Consider the following 23500-nt stretch of genomic DNA (forward strand, 5'->3'; position numbering starts at 1 on the left):
CAACAGTCCGATAATTATTTATCTTTAAACTTTCTTTATCAACTTTATTTTTTATTGTATCAAAGGTAAGTGCATAAACTTATATACTGTTTATCAAAGATCAAAAACAAATTTATTTAAATATTTTAAAATTGTTTATACAACAATTATTTTCAAAATATGTCGAAAATTAGTAATAAGTTAATTTAACTTTGATCGGCTATAACTACGTAATTAATTGACCAATCAATCTGTTTTTTTAAAACCTATTTTAAAAAATTTGATTTGGTTGAATATTCACAGTTATTCTAATTGTTTATAAGTACAAAAATTCAACCAATGTTTAAACAAGCGCCAGAGCTTTCCTAATTGACGGATTTGAATTTTTCAAAAAGCGTTTGAAAACTTAAAGCCCTTCTATATGCGATTAAATTTTCAAGTATCTAAGGACCTTGGTTTTTGCTGTGGAAAAATTTTGAAAATTTGCATTTTTTTTTTCAAATTCTGGATCACAAAATTATGCAAAATCTATCAAACCGATTTTGATGACATTTGGTGTGATGATTCTACATAACATGAAGTTTTCTTGAGCCAAGTATGAAGATCCTATACCCAATTTAAAGACCCCAAAAATTCCCTAAAAAGTAATGTTTTTAACCCGTTTTGGCGATTTTTTCGATTTTTACAATAATCATGATTTACTTGATTTGTAACTAGTCATATTTTGAAAAATTTAATTACAAACATTTTTTTCCTCTTCCATTTTCACCTAAAATCAACTCTTGAAAAGATAAATAGGAAGAAAAATGACATTTTTCGAATTTTTTTAACATATTGTGCCGCCAAAAGTTAAGCCCACGTTTTTGTTTATTCACATAGAAAAATTTTCATTTCTAGCGATATTTGAAAGCCAAAAAGCCACAAATCTCCGTGGATATACAATTCACCCAAATATGGACTTTTTCAAACAGATACCGTCTGGACTAAAAACAGATTTATAAAAAACAGAATGCTAGAAACTACTTACAACTTGAGCTGTTTTGTTGAGTTTCCATAGTAGTACACACACTCATGGTTAACAAAGAAATAGTATCAATGAAAAACATTTTTAGAAAAATATAAAAATTCATAAGTACTAGGAATATCTAATATATAAAAAATATTTGTGTTTTATTACTTTTCCACAACTCCGCAACTGCCGTCTATCTTCATAACTTTTTCTAAAAAAAAATCTTTTACGATGGTCCACTCCATTTTATTAGTTATAACTCGCATTCAATAAAACAAAAATATTGATAATTAATTCCAATTTATTTAAAGTTGTGAACATAGATAGCTATATTAATTTCTCGTTATGAAAGTGAATCAAAATCTTGAACATAAATATCAAAATAATTTAATTTGAGAACGGTCTTAATTTTTTTTAAAATAAGTACTTTAAAAGAACAATATTACATGCTGTACTTTTAAAGTACTTATAAAATAAAAATTTTGATTCACTCCAAACGCAAGTGTATATTTTATTTATTGTATAAAATTTCAAACTCTATTCACGACTAAGCAAGGTGTATAAAACAATTTTAAAAAAGTAACAATAAACACTACACAAAAAAAAACTACAACTAAATAGCAAGAAAAAGCTGTTTATTTCTTAAATATTAAGAAAACATATAAAAAGAGTACTTTGTGCAAATTATTAAATGTATTATATAGTAGAAACAATAGTTAGAAAATATGTGCTCCCACTCCCAACATGAATGAAAAATAAAATTATGGCCTTAAAAAGTAAATATACTCTATTTGCACAACTAATAATAACAATCATAATTGCAAAATCAAAGATAAAAAGCATAGGAGCTAAAAATTTACATAAATAAAAATAGCTATTATTGCACAGAATAAACAATCCAAATAAAGTTTTACGAAGGTGATGTCAGTCGATGTAACATGTACATTTTGAAAGCAGATTTACAAACATTTGAATTGTTTATTTTGTTTATTCTCTATAATATATTAATCCACCATTATATTTCGCACTTTGAAAGTTAATTATAATTATAATAATAATAAATCTTTATAGGTTCCTGTACAGATAAAGCTAAAATATAATTTATATTTTAAATTAGACCATTGCAGTCCACTGTCACATTTAGTGCAAAAAATGTAGCCGCTGCGCCCGAACTAAACTAAAATGAGTCGCTGGCAGTCTCAATGGAGGCAATTTATAATTTGAATTTGTCGGAGTCAATAGGTACCTAAAACAATAACTGAATTACACAAAAGAAAATTGAACACAGCAGTTTGATTTTTTTTATGAAACTGTTGTACAGTTACAAGTGCAAATGTTGCAAGTTTGTACTACAAACCCGCCAATTTTTAATAGTTTTCCAGAAATCCAATATTTTGAGGGTATTATTTATTTTATTGTAATTGAATATATATTTTTTTTATTAGAACATCTGAAAGAATAAAAATTAAAAAATATATCCCTATAACTGAACCGTTACTGATTATCAAGGCAAGCCTTAAATTCGAAGAGAAATTAAAAATTACCATATATAATATATAGTGTAGGAAAGGGCCGATGGTCTATCACAAGTTACGTGAGAGCAATAAAGTAAGACATCCATCCTTCTCTATCCATGCGATAGAGAAGGATGGCTATAATGAAGGCTTCTCTTTGTCACCGCCCGTTTCGCCCTTCCACAAATAAGATCCACTTCTTATTTGTGGAAAGGCGAAACAGGCGGTGACAAAGAGAAGCCTTCATTATAGCCATCCTTCTGTATCGCATGGATTTCTATGTCTTACTTTATCGCTCTCACGTAACTTGTGATAGACCATCGGCGCTTTCCTACACTGTAGAAGCTTGACATTAATTGTGAGTGTAAATTTGTCACGTATAATGAGGTGAATTGAAGTAGTCTTTATATGACGAACTTTGTCATTAAAGTGTTTATTTTTATTTAACATAAATTTATTACGATCACCCAAGCACCGAATTTTATTAAATTTAATTTAAATTGTGCTAAATTTAATTTAAAAAATGTTCAAAATGTACAGAATCAGGGAGTTTTTGAATAAATGTTTCTATTTACCCCATAAAATCGTAGTATTTTTTGGACGATATCCAACAGATTTGCTTTTCAAATGGGCACCAGTTAAAAAAAATATATATATTAATATTTTCNGCGGAAGGTAAAATAATGGACTCCCAAAAATTTTTTGAAAGTATAAATTAATTAAATTATTTAAAAAATAGTTTTCTATTGATAATAATACGTTTGAGTGCCACCCTTTTTTTCTACTAAAATTGCGTGATTGATTTGAGTTCATAATGGTTAGTAGGTAGATTAAATTTGTGAGTGCAAATTAAAATAAAAAGTTACTAAGGAATGTGTTTTTTTTGTGGACTTCGTTAAAAATTTTCAAAAGTATCCGGACCCCACCTAAAATTACTTGCCGACCCCTGGTATAGGGTGTTCCATTTGAAGACATTTTGCACCAAAAAATCACTAGGGAAGTAATAGTTACGGGCTCCCTAAATTTTAGCACACACTTAACTTCAAATCCATTGCACCACCTAATTTTAAGGAATCCCTAACTATGTAAAGCAATGTAGCGGCAATGTCGCAAATTTTGACAGTTTTCTGCAGAAATGTTTTGTCCGTGATGATAATTAGAAGTGATTCAAGATGTCACGCTTGCATCTTAAAAATTAAATTTATTAAAAATTATCGAGGTAAATCATTTTGCCGCCATATTTATTTGTAAAATGGAAACTAACACAATCAAAGAAAACGAGTCCGAGCCCTGAATTATACACAAAATGAGAGAAAAATGTTACTAAACCTCGTAGTGCATTATAAGGATAGTTGAGAACAAAAAAACAGATGGTGTCTCTGTGGAAGAAAAAAAAAGAGCCTGGAAAGAAATAGAAAAATTGAATGCTGCTTCATCAGAGTTGCATTCAAGACCAACGGAATCTTTAAAAAAGTATTATAAAAAATGAAGGAAGACCTGAGAAAAAGAAGTGGCGAGCAGAGAAAGCACCTATACGTGACTGGTGGAGACCCTTCACTAGAAGTAGTTGATAGCAATGACGATTTACTTTTGTCCATAATTAAGGCAAAATCTGTACTTGGGTTGGAAAGTCAATTTGATAGCAATTTCCAAGAAGAAACAGCCAACACAAGTACAAATGCCCAAGCCCGTATTGATTTGGATAATTTAGAATTTGCAAACCAAAGAACAAATATGACCCATGTATGTTTAAAAATGAAAATTTGATTTGGTTTGTTTTGACAGTCGACAGTTCATGGTCTAATGTTTACTTAAAATTAGGGGGACTTTAGGGAGCGAAGTTTCCTCCCCTAAGTTAGTCATAAATTAAGTAGAGAATATGTAATGGTGCAAACGAAATTAGGACCCAACTTAATATTTAGGCGTTCCTAGCGTTAAGTGGCACCTAAATACAGGTATGTTGGTGCAACTGGTCATAAGTAACACTTAAAATAATTGAAGCATCCACAATATTAAAAGGTAAAAAGTGTAAAAATTTGTTTAATTCATTTTTTATTATTTATTAATGTGGAAGAAATTTAAAAATGTTACTGTAATAATTATGAGAACTAAAAATTATTTTTTATTAACAAATTAGTACTAGAAATTTATTTTGTTAATAGCACGTACATTTTTTTAAATAAAGCAACTGTAATTCCCCTTCTCTACAACAATGGTGAAACAATTTTTTACTGTTGAAAATATTGTACATTTGGAAAATATTAAAAAATGTTTTTTTTTTAACGGAAACACCTTAACCATATCAAAAAATAAATACTTCGAATTTATCACATAACCAGGAGCTTATAACACAAGCCATAGAAGTATAACAAAAGGAGGAAAATTCACTTGTAGTTACAAGTCCTTAAAGATTCTGTAACACAAACTTCACCGCGACACTTGTAGGAAACAGGAAAAAGTCATACAAGTGTAGCTAGTAATCTACAAGACTTGTAGAATATGTAGAAGTCTATAAAGTGAAGGCTATTTATTTTTTTCTTCGTTTTGTTTTCACGAGGTGAATTTACAATGTCGTTCAAAATAATAACGATAGAACGAAAAATGTAGTTCTTAATGAAAGTAAAAGAAAATAAAAACATTATTTTCGGCGCTTTTAGCGAAACGTTACGAAAAGAGCACAAAATAGAAGAATCTGGCGAATCTTGCCAAAAGTATATGTCTAAAGCCGGCACATAAAGATTGGACCTACACCAGGGACACACTTTGGCAAAACTTGAAAAAAGGTGCTATGGTAAGTACTGCTATTTTAATTTGATAGTTTATAAATATATACAGGGTCGGAAAGTCCCCATGGTTCATCGGCCGTTACGTGAGAGTTATGTAACGGCCGATGAACCATGGGGACTTTCCGACCCTGTATGGGGTGATGCAGAACTTATTCGCGGACTTACAAAACATGTTAGGAATTTCAAGACATTAAAAAATAAAATTGTTACGTCGCTGGGAAACAAAATTTTAACCGTCTCGACACCTCGTGTTGGAATGATATGTTTCTTTTTTAGACCATATATTTTAAGTAACGGATACCAAAAATAAAATTATAAAATAAAAGATCTCGGAGAAAATCGGTAACACAAACTTACAAATGTTCACATTGAGTTACAGAACAACTCTACAAATGTAGAAAATTCTCTGTAATTACAAGTTCGGCACATGTACAGGTGGCGGTGTGTTACAGAATTTTAACAATTCAACAAGTAATATTCTACAATTATTACAATTATTGTAGTGCTTGTGTTACAGGCCCAGCTATTGCATTTTCTGTTTCTAATGTTTGACTAATGTAAAGGGTTAGACGGAATGAAATATCCATTTTCAAAGTTAGTTTGTTTCATAATATAGTGAGCGAGACACAAATCCAAATCAAGTCGCCGTGCTTTAAGGAAGTTTAAGACAGCTGTCAGAGAGATTGGAGAAATGTCAGTTTAGTTGTGAATATGGAGTGTCGGTCAAATATTCAACGATCTTTTATGGTTGCAATTTATTTTAAGAATAACGATTCTATTGTAACCAGATAGATAACCAGATTGTAAGTAGATAGTGGGAGAACTCATTCCGTATGCACACTTGAAAATGCTGAGAGGGTAAGAGCAAATGTGTTAGGAAGTCCTAAACGACAAGCATTGGAACTCAATATTTCAAATCGAAGTTATCGCCACATTATAAAAGACTTACATTTCCATCCCTACAAAATTCAAAACGTAGAAAAACTTCTGCCACAAGATTATGGAATACACGTTAACTTTTTCAAGCATTTCAAAGCTTTACTTGCTGAAAATCTGGGTATTGTTGATTGCTTGTTGATGTCAGATGAAGCGCATTTTCATCTATCAGGTTACGTTAACAAACAGAACTTTCATTATTAGATGACAGAATCCTCCAGCAATTGCATAAATTACCACTTCATAGCATAAAAGTTACTGTATGGTGTGCAGCCTTTCCAATTTTTGGGCCATTTTTCTTTGAGAATAATGACTTTTTTTATGGAGCTTTTTTTTGTGAAGTCAAAAGTGTTTTCTAATCGACCGCAAACTTTGGACGAATTGAAAAATAATATTCGGACAGAGATTAACACAATCTCACTTCAAATGGCACAGATGATCCAAAACTTTCGTATTAGATTTCAAGAATGCCATTTTTATAAAATTAAATTTCCCTGTTTTCTCAAGAACCTTTTGTTCGATTTTTGAATAAAAATTTATTTATCAATTAATACGATCAAATTTAAAATGTATATTTCATTCTGCCTAACCCTTTACTATTTTTTTTTTCAGATCATTGATGACATCTAGAAATTAAATATCTGACAAATACCTTTTAAGAGTCATACATACCTATGCTTCCCGGATCTTTTTTTCCTTTTTCTTTTTAAGGAAAGATGGTGTTCTAAGACCTTTCTTTTTCTTCTTATCCTTTTTAGGAGAGCCCTCAGAAATGGAGTGATCCTTAAAAAAAGATGTGTTACGCTAATCCTCCTACATTTCCATTATTACTTACCTCTTTACTACTCTGCGAAAGAGTACTCATGTGGGCATCTGATTGGTCTCCGTTTACAGTATTCTCACCTAAAACGAGAGTAAAATAAAATCTATTTCCCAGTAGTATATTATTGCAGATATTTACATCATGCATGCATTAATAAGACAAACAAAAATGCAACAAAAATTAATTTACGTTTAGGGGGTTACCTGTATCCTAAATTTCCAAAACCAGTTAGTATAGGAAGTTATTTTTTGTGTAAAGATGAATTTTGAATAATAACCAAGGTTTTTTTGATAATAATATATTTAAATGAATTGCACAGAATGTACACACATAAAAAAAGGAAATATACTAAACAAAGTTAAAACTTAGCCCCTTCGAAACCCATCCAGTTGCCTTCAACGTCATCGTATGGCTTTTCATTTTCTTTGTTATCGGAGTCTGAATATTTTTGTTTAAATCCTGCTTCCTTAACTTGGACATAAGGATCTGCAGTTAAAGTTTGAATGCGACAAAAGTTAACTTCATTGCTAATAATTAAATTCGAATCGGGTGTGGCAAATGAAACATAAGTACTTGTGTCGTCATTTTCTATATTATCACTATCATTGGATTTTTCTAGAATCTCATATGTCTGATGGAACGAATCTGAAAAAATTTCACATTCATCTTCATGCAAATTACTGTTGAAAAGATTAACACGAGGTTCTTCTAGAATAGGAGATAGGATTCTTTTTGAATAATTTAATTCATTGTGACACTCAGGTGGTTTTAATGGAATGTCATCAACGTTTACAACAGTCTTATTTTTATGGACTTTTTGTTCTTCACGGACAGGAGAAGTGTATAATGTAATCCAATAGATTTCTGACCCGGATTTTTCAGTTTTCTTAAATGAAGTTACATCAGGACAATCACCGTCACCTTTTTCTTCATTGGAGATTTCATCATTCTTTCTTTTTTTAGATTCCGGTGTTGAATGAAACACTTCTCCATTATCGCCGGTCATTTGTTTTTCAAAATCTAAGAAGGGCTCAATTTTGGTATCAAGGGAGTTAAAGAAGTGGTCCAAAATATCAGACAAAAATTCTGATATGGTAAATATTTTGTCAGTAACAATGCTCGAACTAGAATCTTGAGATGAATCTTTCAGCCTATCATCAATTTCTAACAATTTCAGAACATACGATGCAAGAGAAATTCGTAACTCATTTTTCTCGATGTCGTTTAAGCAATTCCCATAGCACTGTTCATAAGCTTCCTTTAAGGTCATTAAAAGTTTGTTTATGTTAAGGTCATGCAGAACCTCCGGAAATAAAATTAATTCTTTCACCTCAAAGCACTGCTGTACTAAATAATCAAAAATAATACTTCCAATTTTCTTAACACAACTGTCGACGGGTGAGGAACATTTTAATGTAGAATTATTTGAATCATTTGTTAGTGTGCAATCTTCTATGCCTTCATCTTGACTAATTGTATTAACTAAATTTGGCAGCTCTCCTTCGGGTTCTTGGTGTAACATAGTTTTAGCCTCGTTGACAACTTTCTCAAATAGGAAATAGTTTGCAGAAGTAATAGACATGTCCATAAGTTTGTCAACAAAATTTTCAGCAACTTTAACAACATCTCCAATATTATCAGAATCGTTGTTCCTTTTATTACAAGACAACCTTTCAAATGTTTGGTTTTTGAGACTTTCAGAGCTCGTAGAAGAGCTGGGAAACATCGCCGAAATATCTTGAGTAAGTTCTACTAAACTTTCATTACTCTGCACTTCATCCTGCTCACTAAACTCCTTAATTTTATCTAAAGTGTCATTTGACTTATCCGTTACATCTGTACGATGGCTTTCAGATTCAGAGAAACTTTCATTGAAATCTAACAGATTTTGTTGCATATCTTCTAAAATCTGCCTCTCAAAAGTCTGAGAACGACGTTTGGTTTCAGGTTGTAAATGACAGGTTTGATAAGTATCTGTGTACAAAGGAGTGTAATCCACCTTACGGAAATCGGATTCTGCAGGTGGTTTACGTTCAAAGTTGCTCATATAAGTAGTCTGACACCCTTGGTTGTTAAATCGTGATCCGCTACAGAAATTTAAAGCAGTCGCGAAAGGATAAATAAACGCTCTAAGTGCATCAACGGGGATGTTGACGGCAACTGGGGGGCAATTTCCCAAGTTTAAAGTAAGAGTGGGTTGAGTGGTACGATCCTTGTTATAGCTATAGCTTGATGAACTAGCGTGAGGTGTGGTGGGAAAAAGTAAAGGCCGCATCTTAGCTATTTGAGTTTGGGGAGGTACATGAAAATGTTTGGGGTTAGGGACAGCATAAGAGCCATTTGGAAATCCAGCATGGCTACGAGTACGGTAGTAACTTGGTTCTATGGGTCTACCAGTACGGGCAGCTCTCATCAATTTACAACCTGAAAGAGATCCTAAAGGTTTCATGGCTATAAGGAATACTTGTTTCTACCATACGGTATCTGTAATATTCCGACATGACATGCCAAGCGTGAAGATGAAAGCAGTGAAGAAGCAGAAAATGCGTTTGTTACAAGCTTAAATGTGTAGATGAAGAATTAGAAATTCTTAACTAATGTTTTACTTACTTTTATAGCTGTTTACTGAAACTCGTTCAGCTCTTAGGAAATTTTCTACTGGAGAAGCCTCAACTAAACAAAACATGCAAATAGAGAAAAAATATACTCATGCTAGATCATGCTTCATTATTAAGCAAACTTTTTTTTTATTTCATAAATGGGCATCTTCCACATATTTTTTGCAATTACTTAATCTTTCATCCATGTATAATTTAGTTTTTATAATTTAATCATTGATACTGTGGAATATACTCACTATTACTGATATTTCACAAATGTAATACTACTGAAAGAGTGCTTATCAAACTTTTTCTACATAATATATATAAAAAAAAATCATTAAATTTTACAGAACAGTATTATAGCAAAAAAATTTATATGAACTAGATTGACAAGATAATTCAGGAACTCGAAGAAGGAAAGAAAGTATACTGGGTGTCCCAAAATTAATGCAATTAAATTTGGTCACAAATTCTTAAGACAAATTTAGGACTAATTTTTTTAATTTTTGCTCTTTCGGAGTTATAGCCCCCTGAAATTCGCCCTTAAGAATAGTCTTTTTTTTTTATATCCCAGATTGAATGAGGATCACTAAATTTGGTCCACAGGGGATTTATGACATGTGGAATCTGACAGCGCTACGCTTTTTGGAGGAGAACTCCCTTAGGACACTTTTTCGTGGGCCTCAATGCCTTCGGAGCCAAAAAAAATTTGCATATTTGAATTTCTTAAAAATTGTTCTGTCTGGTAGAAATTCAACGAATTTAGAAACTTTTTTCTCTTTATATTTTTTTTCATAAAACGCAATGTTTTCGAGAAAAATGGTAAAATGTGATCGAATACATATCGTGGCTTATATGAAATTCTACGTGTTTATCGTAGGTTGCTAGCCAACGAATTTAGAAACTTTTTTGTCTCATATTTTTTTCGTAAAACGCGATGTTTTCGAGAAAAATGGCAGAATGTGATCGAATACATATCGTGATTTATATGAAATTTTACGTTTATCATAGGTTGCTAGCGATCGCAATTAACAAACAAATTTATTTTTTGACAGTTATCATTAATATTTTGTAAGATTATTATCTTTTCTGTATTTGTTGAAAAAATGGTGAGATTTTCCACGAGTACATCCATATCATTCGATGTTTTCACTTGTGCACCGGCAACTTATGGTGACAAGTTCTGTAATCGTAAGAAGACCCAATGCAGGAAGACGTCCTTTGTTAACATCCTATCAAAATGATTTTAATTAAAGAAAACTCATTAGCAGTATCTATTCCCTATTAACTGTTGGGTTAGAATTGTCGTTAGAGGACATTATTGGACCAAATTTTTTGCTCCCTGGTCTGAACACAGAAATTTACCTGCATTTTATGGAAAATAGTTGTCAAACAACATAAAAACCGTTTTATTAAAGTTTCAAATTATTTTTGTGAAGTTTTTATTAACAATTCAATTTAATTAGAGTTTCATACGAGTCACGATATCATTCAATCACATTTTACTATTTTTCTCGAAAACATTGCATTGTATGAAAAAAAATATCAAGAGACAAAAAATTCAGATTCCACGTCATAAAATTCCTGTTACCAAATTTAGTTCTTATACAACAGACTTCCGAGATATAAATAAAAAGACTATTCTTAGGTGCAGATTTCAAGAGGCTGTAACTCCTAAAGAGGGGGCCACTTGGCAAACAAAAAATACGGGTCCCCTAAAGAAGGAACCAAAAAAACCTGTGATTTTTGCCCGTTTTTTCACAATTCGCAGAGAATTAAAAAAATACATAAAAATATGTTTTTGGTCACAAATTACTTGTCGTAAAAAATTGAAATGAGCATAGCTTTTAGTATTTTGAAAATTTTAAAAATCACCCCTACTTAGGGGTTGAAAAAATGTTAAAAATGAAGAATTTGAATATTACCAATTGATATAAAAACTATTAGCATGTGAATTATCTTAATAATATTTTTTTTGGAATTTTTACAATTATTTCTGATATTCTTTATTTTGGGGGATGATTCCACCTCCTGAGTGCGCTTAAAGGTGGATTTTCTAATTCAACATGCTTATTTCAGTCATGAGAATAAATCTTTCTTTGTATCAAGATTCATTCGATAGAAAAATTCACATGCTAGTTTTTATATTTATTGGTAATATTCAATTCTTCATTTTGGGCGTCTCTTTTCAACCCCTAAACAGGGGTGATTTTTTAAAATTTTCAAAAAACTAAAAGCTATGCTCATCTTAATTTTTACGACGAGTAATTTGAGACCAAAAACATGTTTTTATCTATTTTCTTTAGCTCTGCAAATTGTGAAAAAAACGGGCGATTTTTGCGGTTACTCTTTGTATTAAGAATCTACGACCAAAATTTATTGCATTAATTTCGGGACATCCTGTATTACTTTAATAAAATATTTTCATTTATTTAAATTAAATATTTTTGTTAAGTTTCTATTTCTATTCTAAAAATAATATAAAGTTTAATACAATGTTGCAATTATAGTGTGTTATAATATTTCACCGATAAAATTCTACAGGTGGTTCTTTGGCCAAAATAAGAATAGAAGCAAATTCATAGATACTGACAGGATGTTTTATGAATTTTTTAGTTAGTCATTTAAGAATTTTTTAAGGATAAATATACAGCACATTATACATGTTTTGAACACCAACGGACTGTGAGAATTACCATTCAAATTAAATTAATGACAAATTTTTTTCTCAACCATGCCCCTCTAGTCCTTTAAAATTTTTTTGTTTTGGAAAAATACAATTTTCATCCTTAATCTTTTTTAATTTTGTGATTTTTTTTTTAATTCATCTGGTATGGCATGAACATTTTTTTTAATCGTATGTATTAGCTAATACTAAGTAAAAAGCTGTAATAACTTGATTTCAAGACTAGAGTTTCGGGTTTTCGTGGGCTAGTCATAATCGTGTTTGTTGTAAATACATAATTAAACAGGTAGGTAAAAATAAAAATAAATAAACTTGGGTACTTTATCAGCAAAAGGTCGTTTTTTACCCTTGGGCATTCAACATTATTAGAATATTAAACTTATACACAAAGCAAACGCGAAGCCAATAACTGCCGTTATTACCTGTTTTGTCAGATGCACTGAAGCGAAAAACCGACGCGACGGCTATGATCACCCGACCGAGTCCCAAACTCTACTAAGAACCTAACTGACCAATAAATAGGACATTCGTACCAACCAAGAAATGTGTGAAACAAAATAATAGCTAAAAAAATACTAAAATTATCACAATTTTCTCAAAAAGTTGCTTGCACCTGTAGAATTTTGGTTGGTGGAGCATAACATCTTATACAGTCATTTGATTGTCCAATTTATATTATTTTCTTGTGTAAGTATAAGCCCGCCTTCAAATTTGTAATTCAACATGCCAAAATAAAAACAAAAAAAAACTATCAGGCTGTAAATGCACCAAAACGTCTAAAAATTTCACACATCAAACCACACAGCAACACAAAATAAATTAGCATATTCAATGCACATTTTTTCTTAAGTTCATTTTGAAAATACAGAAAAATTCAAATGTTTGTCAGTGCAGTGGAACATTTAAAACGTTAAAACATAAAAAGTCACAAACAGATGGACGATGACATCTATAGTGTATTGTGTTGGTCCTTATAAAGATTTTTGGAAGTGTCTATCTCTGACTAGATTTGTTCTCTAAAATGAGAATGAATCTGTAGCGATGAACACTTACCCCTTGTCCATCATTTTCGATAATAATATTCTGATAAATAATGAAATAAAATTTTAATGGCTTATGGAAACACATGTAAGCAAGTACAAAAGTAGCATATTTATAAAAAAAAATGAACTTACCATCACTAAGAACTACTTCTGGTTGGCTTGGTCTTGGAGCTGTCTTTGTTTCTATCCGAAGGATTTGAGGTTCTAAAACAGGAAATATCATTTACGGTGTTTCTGTACTTTCATCGATTTTACTCACCATCTCGGCTTTCTTCTTCTGTTTCACTTGTGATAGAAACAGGGGAAGTAATGTTCATGTCATCCATCCTTTTATTCATCTGGGCCGAAGACAGTCCTTCTGATTCACTAAAATCGGTGTCGTCTAAAAAACCAGTAAAATATATCAGATGACACTTCCTAAACATTAAATGTGATACTAACAATCGCCTTTAACTTTCTTCTCGACAACTTTTTTGTACTCGTCAAGTTCCTCGTCTGTAACGGAATCAAATGGGTTCTTAGCATAAGGAGACTTATACACCATGGCATTGTGTTGATGGCCCCTCTGAATGATACCCTTTGAAGCTGCCCCCATGAGAACCACGTGATCCCCGGTTTGAGTAACTGTTGCATCTTGCATCTTCCTCGCTTCTTCCCATGTCACGCCCTCTAATATATGAGACTGAGGGCCCGCAGAAATTTTGTCTGCCCTTCGGTAGTCTTTAATCTAACAATAATATAAATGGAGACATAAGAAAAATTTAAAAATGTATCTATATTTTTAAGAGATCGAACCACTTTTTTATTATAAATTTTACTTGCATTTGAAGATAAGTTAAAAATTGCGCAACACTTTTTATCAACTTTAAAATTACTGAAAACCAAATATGTTTAAAACATACAGGGTAGGAAAGTACCGATAGTCTATCTGAAGTTACGTAAGACCGATAAAGTAAGCCATAGAAATCCATGTGATAGACAAAGATGGGTATAGTGAAGGGATCTAATAGTCCCCGCCCATTTCGCCCTTCCACAAATAAGAAGTGGATCTTATTTGTGGAAGGGCGAAACGGGCGGTGACTATGAGACGCCTTCATTATAGCCATCCTTCTCTATCGCATAGATTTCTATGCTTACTTTATCGCTCTCACGTAACTTCAGATAGACCATCGGTACTTTCCTACCCTGTATATCAATGTGTGTTGATAACAGAAATAATTTTTTTATTTACAGATTATTTACAAACTTGGAGGTTTATTTTTGATGGACTTTGGTATTGTTAAAAAAAGTGAATTGCATGAGAATTTTTTGTAATTCACATATGACTTGAGTATCACTGAAATATTTAAATCTAACCGACTGAAGCAACTTGTTGCCAACTATTACTGTTTAGCCTAATATCGGAAACAAAGTGTACGTTCATCTGCACTAGGTTGTACTTGGTGGAGAAAAGTGTATGCAGGTGTATCATCACCATCACCAAAATAAATATAATGGCCAAAAATTTACATACTTGCAAAATTGTTTGGTGCAGATAGTAAGATTGAAGAAAAATACCGATGAAGGAGGTTTATCTGATTGGAATTGACAAAATATTCATAAAAAAATTATTATAAGCTTATTAATATCAAGAAAATCCTCAACAAAAATTGAGACTAGTTTGGATACGTAAGAGATGAGATATTAATAAAATAATTTTTCACGATTTAGTACAGTCTTATAAGAATGCAGATTTTTTTGGTCTTTCCACATAGATTGTGCAACAATTGACGAACAGTTTCCACAGCAACTTGTATAAATAGGAAACCGATATCTAAGGAACCGTATGACAGCTCGTAGAAATCAATTAGGTAGTTGTAAGATACATAATTTATAATAATTCTCCTTCAAACTGCTGTCGTTGACTAACTTAACCTCCATATGCGTGATAGCGGCAATGCCGCGGTTCTCGACGTAGCATATTATTTGAAATTTGCAGGTGTGACATATGACGTATATTTCAAGCTTAGGCAAGAGAACGCCAAGCGCGCCAGCTAAGTGCAACGTTGCCAAATCTAAAGGCTTACTACTTTAGTCACTAGCGAATCTACAGAAACTCTCGTTAGACTTTAGACGTACCCCCGTACCCGATAAACCTCCTTAAGTGTGTGTGAATGCTAAAATTCAGTTCCAGTGCACATGTATTGGAACCTTTCTCTATTTTACAGTTTATGAATCGACCTTACTTTATTGAAAGTAAGATGATTTTTTGCCTTGTTATGAGTTTTCTCTGTAATTAGTCGTCTACTTACAAAGTTATATTGCTAGGGATCTTTGACCTACCCTTGCTGTTCTTGGGCTAGGCTCTGTGGCCCCTGACCTGCTATCAGCCCCCTTAGGTTAACCCTACTGTTCACATCTGATGCTTCCAAACGTTCCACAGTTCTTCAATAGAATAGTGGAGCGAGTTATGCTTGCATTGTTTCCCTCCCGACTCTCTCCACTATACTATGGAGGCCTAAAAGTGTATGCAATGGCGCCAAGGCTATAAGACCGAAGACGAGGTTGTAAACAGCCTTAGTCATGGTTTACAGTATTTGCAGAGTCATCACTGAAGATGCCGAATCGTTTGGAAGAATTGAATGTGACCAGTTACAGAAACCACTGCAGAATGTCCCAGAAGGCCACCATTGTCAGAGGAACCAACAATGAGAACTGAAACGAACATCAGGACTGACCCCTAAGGGTTCCAATAGCCCTAACCCGAGAACAACAAGGACATGTCAAAAGTTCCTAGCCAAGGTTATGGAAGTGCAATGTACCTGGCGACGAGCAGATGCGTAGATTTGAAAAAACCAACATACTTTATATATCATAGCCAGACTTATGCTCGTTTATTCTATTAATAGTTTCACTAGTTAAGAGGGCTCTATAGCAAATAGGCAATCAACAATATATTTTTATAGATTTTATTACACAGTTTGTCTAAATATGAATTAATGCACAAATAACAGACTTTCCCCCATTTTAATGCAGATTTTCTATAAAATGGACTTAGTTTGAAACTAATGATGGGCAGAATCGAGAAAATTCAGAATCGAATAGCTTGCATTCGAATACTTTTCAGAATCGAATAATCATTCGAATACAGAGAATTCAAATTCAAGTCAAGTCTCACATCATTCATAGATTAGGTTCCCGACTTCTCGCATTCGCTTTTCACTTTGCTTTGCACTCATATCTCATATGAATGCGGCAAGGGTTTATGCATAGATAAATAAACCTAAATCATATTATATATACAGGGTTGTGATTTAATAACGGATAATTTCAATAAAAGAATGTGTAATTTTTTTAGGAAAAATCCTCGGATACGTCGATTTTGTTTTTAGATTGCGCATATTTTGACATAAAATGTAGATATACAGGGTGCCTCAAAAAAGCGTGGCAGAATTTTTTTTTTCTTAAATGGAACCTATATATTTTTGCATTTTCGGATTTTCCGAAAAATTCTGGACATGTTTTGTGTATAATGTCCTATACCTATCTTCAACTGTTCACGAAATATTTACACTGTTTGTGAATATTTGACATTAGTCTTCACATTGTGTCAATTACTTAAAAGTTTGAACTGTATTGTTAATTGAAATTTACAATGCGTTTAACTGAGACTCAGAGAATCGAAATATTAATTATGCTTGGCTGTGGTGAGAAAACTAGAACACACAACGAAGTTCGAATAATGTTCAACAATAAATATCCGAACAGAGAACCTGTAAGTCAGTCTACAATCAGTANGTATTTTCAAAGACGCCGCAGTAAAACGAATAAACAGGTGCAAAAAACAATCAAACCATCAAGGTTTTAGGTACTGAAATCTACGAAAATACTAACTTTTTTATATATAACTCCACATGTAAATATTCTTATAACATTTACTTGCTTAGTCCTACATATAAAATTGTTTACTTTTATTTATAAGTACATGAAAATAATTCTTAAAATGTGGGGTTAGAATAACAGAAAACGCTTTTTTTAGTTATTATTTTATTTGGGTAAATGGTAACAATGAATAAACAAAACATCAAGGATTTTATTTTTGTGCTTACTTTTGTTCAACACGTTTTACTTTTCAAGATTTCAGTACCTAAAAATGCCAGAAATTTCACCATTTCTCGGCCAGGGATATGGCCACCTTAAACATTCAATTCGAATACAGTGCGAGTGCTCGATTTTCTTTTGCATTAGCCAGCTGCTTCAGCAGGGTATCGAATTCGAATTCGTCCAGTGTCGTTTGCATTCGGTGAGTATGAACGCTCGCCACGCTGGCGAGGTGTTTGAACAAATGACTATTCGAATACTTTCAACAGAATCGAATGCATTCGAGACCTTGGTAGAATCGAATAGTTTTGTAATGTGCATTCAAATAGTCCCAACGCTATTTGAAACTCATATTACTTTTTGTTGTAAAGAAATTTGTAATTTACGATGCCACTTGTTCAAAAGTGTCAAATTACAAATTTTTCCAAAACAAAAAGTAATTTGAGTTTCAAACTAACTCCATTTCATAGAAAATCTGCGTTAAAATGAATTGCTGGTTGGCTATTTGCTACAGAGCCCTCTTAAGTGTTATGATGCAATAATAGTTTAGAATATGTGATTTAAGGATAGCAACCATATCACTAACCAAAGCCAACATTTTGTAAAATCACCTTTTTTTTCCATGTATATAGATGTTAATAGTAAAACTTTTTATGAGTGTATTAAGTGCTAAATTTAAATTTAAAATTCGACTATCTAATATCGCTTATCTTTTGTTTCTGATCGTACTGTATCCTATGACCTACTGCTTGTGATAAAATTAATTGTTTCTTAACCGTCACACTTGTGTATCTAAAAGAATATTTTGTTTACATATTAGTCTAGCATATGTAAGCTAGTAGTAATAAAGTATTCTTGTTATTAATGGTTATTAAGGTGGTAACATCGATACATCACGTGAGAATACGACGTGTAATTCCCTAGAGACTCCAAGAGTTTTCAATACGTTCGCGCTTTTTTAATAAGTAAAGTCGGTATCACAATAATCTTTTTTTTTATTATTTGTGTTATGATTAAATATAACAAGATAAGTTATCCATAAAAAATAATCTTACAAGTTTGTAAACAATCTGTATAATAAAGAAAATATAGCAATATGACGTAAAATTTAACTTACCTGCTGCTGCTTTTGTTTAAATTCCTTCGGATTAGTATTTTTAGGAACGAACTGGAGAGCTGACTCAATTTTCACCGGTGTACTGGAATGGCTAGGAGATCCGTCCGCAACCCACTGAAAGACAAAACCAGCACATTAGTAATGTTAAATAATTATGTTATTTTCTCAATACTCAAATCAATTTTCGTGTGCCGGCTCTTTGTTTTATGTCAACATTATAATGTACTGGTTTTGCCATAATTTGGAAAGCTTGACAAGTACAACAAATCACGGGCACACTTTTACAAGTGTTCAATACCTATTGCAAAGCCCAAAGTATTTATATTCAAGCAAAAAAAGACATCGGGGTAATTTAAAAAAAAAATGTAAATATTTTTACTTCGACTAATAACCTTAATAATAATATCAATCAATATAGGGAAACCCGATTTACAGGTGTAGAGGCCAATAAATAAAAAACAAATGAAGTTAAACATTTTTTATTGCAAAGCAAGGCTTTTTTAGGTGCCAACAGTGACTTTATTTTTAATTGAAAATAGAAATTGTTAATTGAAACAACCAAAAATATAACAGGAACTGTACATTTTTAAATTGATATTTAAACTTTAAAAATGAATAGTTTTTTACAGAAATTAGTATGGCGAATATGCGAGTTTTTAGGGTCAATTTAATTAAAAAATTATATTTGTTTTCCGGTGTATTTTATTGATGGCCTGTTCATATACAAATCGGAACATCTCACATAAAAAAATAAGGTTTTCCTGGAGTGCAAAATTTTTGTTAATAAAACTATTTGTTACGACTTTTACAAAGAACATATTTACCAAGACATACACGCCATTTTTAAACCAAACTTTCAAATATGTAATATTGAAATAACAAAAAATTATTTGCTACATTGGCGTCTACGTCTTTGATTGTGAAACATGTTAACAGAAGCATTATTTAAATGAATTTTGGAAACTTTAATTAAATATATGCCAAACTTTGCCTGTGGATTAATATTATGCAAAGTGAGGTTAAAGGAGATTGATTAATACAAGATTTAATTCTGATGCTTTTTATTATTTAAGCTAAGCATATTATATCACTAAAGCACATATATATTTTTTATTAAATATATAATTCAGAGCATTATATTTTTTCAATATCAGTCTAGAGAGAAATATTTTAATGTGGATATATTACGTCAGACACAGATTTAAAATAAAAAATAAGATGGCACATCATTGCAATATATATCGGCAGATAAGGTGTGTACTTGTAAATAATGTCTTATCATATAAAATGTACAAGTTACACCTTCCTATACTAAATATTTATGACATCATTTTTATATATGCACAACACACCTGACATAAAAAAACTGTATAATATAATTTACTTATATTTACTTATTACTAATCTAAGCTTTTAGAAAATATTTATACAGTATCCTTTTGAATTCCTCCTTATTAATATTTTCATGCATAAAGGACGTAATAATCAAAATCTAGTCCTGAAGGATGGTATATGGAAAAAATCAAGGCCTTTATATTTTTTAAGATTTTTACTTTGAGTAGCAGTAGAAATAAATAAAAAATTTCCCCAACTGATATAGATAAGCCATGACATTTATACGAATTAACTTTTGTCAATTTGTTTTGTGTTAACACAACTAATTTTTTATTTGAGGTAACACCCTCTTTCACAGTATTTGACTCACCATGGGAAATATAGTAAAAGTTAAAAATAACATCGAATCATGATAATAATATTTTATAACTTTCAAAAAATTTAAACAATTCAAGCAGAGAAAATAGAGATGTAAATTAAATGAATAGTCTCTTTTACTCCCAGAATTATCAACAGTCAGAAAAATGTGTGTTTAAAATTAATTACTTAGGAAATAAGCTTGTAAAAATTAAAATTCAAATGTCTCAACTTGTAACAAAATTACTTAAAAATTGACAAAAAACTTCATATAAGCCTTTTCTGTCTAGTGCACAAAATATCTACGTTTATTGAATCAAAGGAGGAGGGCCGCTAAGACCGGTTTTTGGCTTAATTTATTTTTGACTGAAAAAATCTGAAAAAATTTTTTTAGTCAAATACTAGCAATACTGAATCGTTTCCACCCTAAACGGGCCAACCCCCTCACCCTCCTTTCCCGCTCCACCCCCTTAAATGCCGGGGAAACCATCGTTTATTAGAGGAAAGAGCTTAGAGATGCGAAAGACATTCAATTCATAGGAATTGAATGTCTTTCATATGTAAGATTCATAGGAATCTTACATATGAAGAGTTTTTTGAGTCGCTGATCACGAATCTGGTCTCAGAATCACGAAATTCAAAATGGCGGATCCAATATGGCGGACAAGAAAATTTAAATGTCTTCAAAATGCATGAATTTTTTGTAATGGGGTTTTTTGGGTATATGATTACGAATCTGGACTCTAAATATTGAAAATGGCGGACAAAAAAATTAAAATGTCTTTAAAATGCATGAATTTTTGTGTAGTGGAGTTTTATGGATCTCTGATTACGAATCTGAAGGCAGAATTACTAAATTCAAAATGACGTAATTCCATATGGCGGACAAAAAAATTAAAAAGATCTTCATAATCCTCAAATATTTGTTTCTTGTAGCACTGAATACAATTATGAATTCAGAATCACGAAATTCACAGTAGCTATGAATTACTACTATTATTGATTTTTCTTTTTCGTTTTATTCAATGTAAATGTGTGTCATCTCATTTAAGGGGGTGGAGGGGGAAAGGAGGGTGAGGGGGTTGGTCCGTTTAGGGTGAAAACGATTAGTAGGTAGTAAAAAAAATTGTTTCAGATTTTTTCAGCCAAAAATAAATTTGGCCAAAAACCGGCCTTAGGTGAGATTTCCTCCTTTCCGAAATTTCCCAATTATTGTAGCATAGAAATAAAGAAGACAAATCAAAGGATTGATAAAATATTCCTAAAAAAAATATTGCAACAAACGTTTAAATAAAATTATTATATTGCCCAATATAATTCCATAACATAAAGCTTCACTTAGCAAACCATATACCAGCAACAGCGCGAAAGTAGACTTTATATGGCAACGATAACATTTTTCTTTGGATAAACATAAAGGTTTGAGAATGTACGGTACCTGAAAGCACCTACTAAATAGCCTTATATAATAATCAGCTATAGGAATGTACTAAATGAATTATTATTTCATACGATAATTATTCAACGAGATGAAATGGTTAAGAAAGATGATAGCCCTCAAGATATATTTCAATAATGGACAGTTTCTTGTACTCTCAGTTATGTTAAACAAGTTAGTAATTGTACTAAATGTAACAGACAAAAAATTGCAAATATTAAATAGACAATTTTGCAACGGAATGTTCTATTTCTACTCTTGCTAAGTATCTATTTTAATACCTATTTAATTAAAAGAAAATAAATGAGCTGAATTACATCTAGGGTTCCACAATTATACATTAAAATTGATATAGTATCATTTTTCTATTTTTGTAAATATTTCAAGATTATAAACCAGGCACTCAAGAAATTTATTTGTATAAGAATCGACAAAAATAGTAGTCATCTCCCTTAATCATTATCTCACCAAACAGAAATGATAAAATTAATTTTTATCTTCAAATTTAATAAATTCTACCTTTGTAATTTTTTTGGGATCAGGAGTTCCAGTTTCCAATATTTCCACCTTCTGGTAAGTGTTGGGTGAATTTAACCAACGGCTGCGATCGTGTCCCTTCTTTCCGCCCTCCAATTTCCTCCAGAGTCTAAAAAAAATATTAATTCGTTAAGCAATTATTACTTAATAAGTATATTGCGCCAATCCTTGAAAAATTTCATTAATCAGTGCCATCTATCCTTTATGGGTAATGTTAATGGCCTGTCCACACAACAATAAAATTCAGGCCTGTCAGACCAGTTATCTTGGTGAAAAAGGGAGGTTAATCGTAGTTATATACCCTCTGATGGCCAACATGCTGCTTTTCATCAGCATGTAGAGAGGATGAATTAATATGTACGTTTTTTTAAGGCACTGATGAACAAAATTTTTCAAGGATTGTTGCCCACGCAACCTGGACAAATAGGACATTATTTCATAAGCCACCTAAAAAAACCTATGACACCTAAGAAAGTATTTGATCAAAGTTCACTTTGCTACGGTTTATCAGCGATTTGTTTAAAAAATAAAAATGCATAAATGCCCTGCTCATCAGTTCATTGTCAACATCCTTCTAACATGGGGTGAAATATTAAAATTACATATTGTTAGATTAAAAAAAAAAGTCAATATTTAATTTTTATGACTTTGTTTTGAAATTGATTCCTGATAAAAATAATTTATAAAACCCCATAAAATCAAAATTTATCACCTTAGTTTTTTATTATCTTTGACATGATCGTCTTTTTTCAAATGTAGTAAACATGAAAAAATAGAACTAGGTTGTGTAGAATAGTTCATATTTTAGAGATATAAAATAATCTGTAAAATGGATGAGTAGCTTCTACATCATGAAAAATTTATATAAATGTACATAATACATATATAAAATGTTTAGAACTACATAATACGAAGATTGCATTAATATTAATCAGAAAGTTTGTATAAGTGATACTTTTTATCTCTTATTATACATTTATGTGTTTGTCATGTTTTAATTTTACTGAACTCGGACTTGAATTGCTTCTAAAATTATACATATTCCAGTCTATGATTCATTCTTTATTCGACAACGTAGATGTTTTTTCAACTTTGACGATATTAACTTCTAAATAGAAGAAGAGACACCTTTAAGGAGAATCAGGTGCTAGGAAAAAGCAGCCAACTTGTTATTGAGATATATTATTTTTGTAATGCAAAATCAAATTTTGTGAATTATTCTCGAAGTATTTATCGATTTGTTTTTGTTTTTAATTA

General features: G+C 31.5%; 2 protein-coding genes across 4 annotated transcripts in view; both read right to left on the reverse strand.

Annotated features, from left to right (window-relative positions):
* Nucleotides 1–1355: 1355 nt before the first annotated feature.
* Nucleotides 1356–23500, reverse strand: part of LOC108906849 (protein hu-li tai shao) — a 78183-nt gene continuing 56038 nt past the window's right edge. Inside the window, exons 3-11 of one of the 3 annotated variants that reach the window (XM_018710269.2) lie at nt 22226–22352; nt 18577–18690; nt 13821–14106; nt 13639–13761; nt 13512–13583; nt 9658–9720; nt 7060–7127; nt 6897–7007; nt 1356–2234 (exon numbers count right to left, since the gene is read on the reverse strand). In XM_018710269.2, the coding sequence (XP_018565785.1) occupies nt 6897–7007; nt 7060–7127; nt 9658–9720; nt 13512–13583; nt 13639–13761; nt 13821–14106; nt 18577–18690; nt 22226–22352 (964 nt within the window). In that variant the 3' untranslated portion in view covers nt 1356–2234. The remainder of the gene's footprint in view (nt 2235–6896; nt 7008–7059; nt 7128–9657; nt 9721–13511; nt 13584–13638; nt 13762–13820; nt 14107–18576; nt 18691–22225; nt 22353–23500) is intronic. The other 2 variants (XM_018710270.2, XM_018710271.2) reach the window with 2 other exon arrangements.
* LOC111691353 lies at nt 7143–9647 on the reverse strand. Its single transcript, XM_023454005.1, has one exon. It carries the CDS (start codon nt 9494–9496, stop codon nt 7406–7408), a length of 2091 nt encoding a protein of 696 aa, XP_023309773.1. The 5' UTR covers nt 9497–9647; the 3' UTR covers nt 7143–7405.

Source organism: Anoplophora glabripennis, unplaced genomic scaffold (assembly GCF_000390285.2).
Source record: "Anoplophora glabripennis isolate ALB-LARVAE unplaced genomic scaffold, Agla_2.0 scaffold174, whole genome shotgun sequence".
NCBI lineage: Eukaryota > Metazoa > Arthropoda > Insecta > Coleoptera > Cerambycidae > Anoplophora > Anoplophora glabripennis.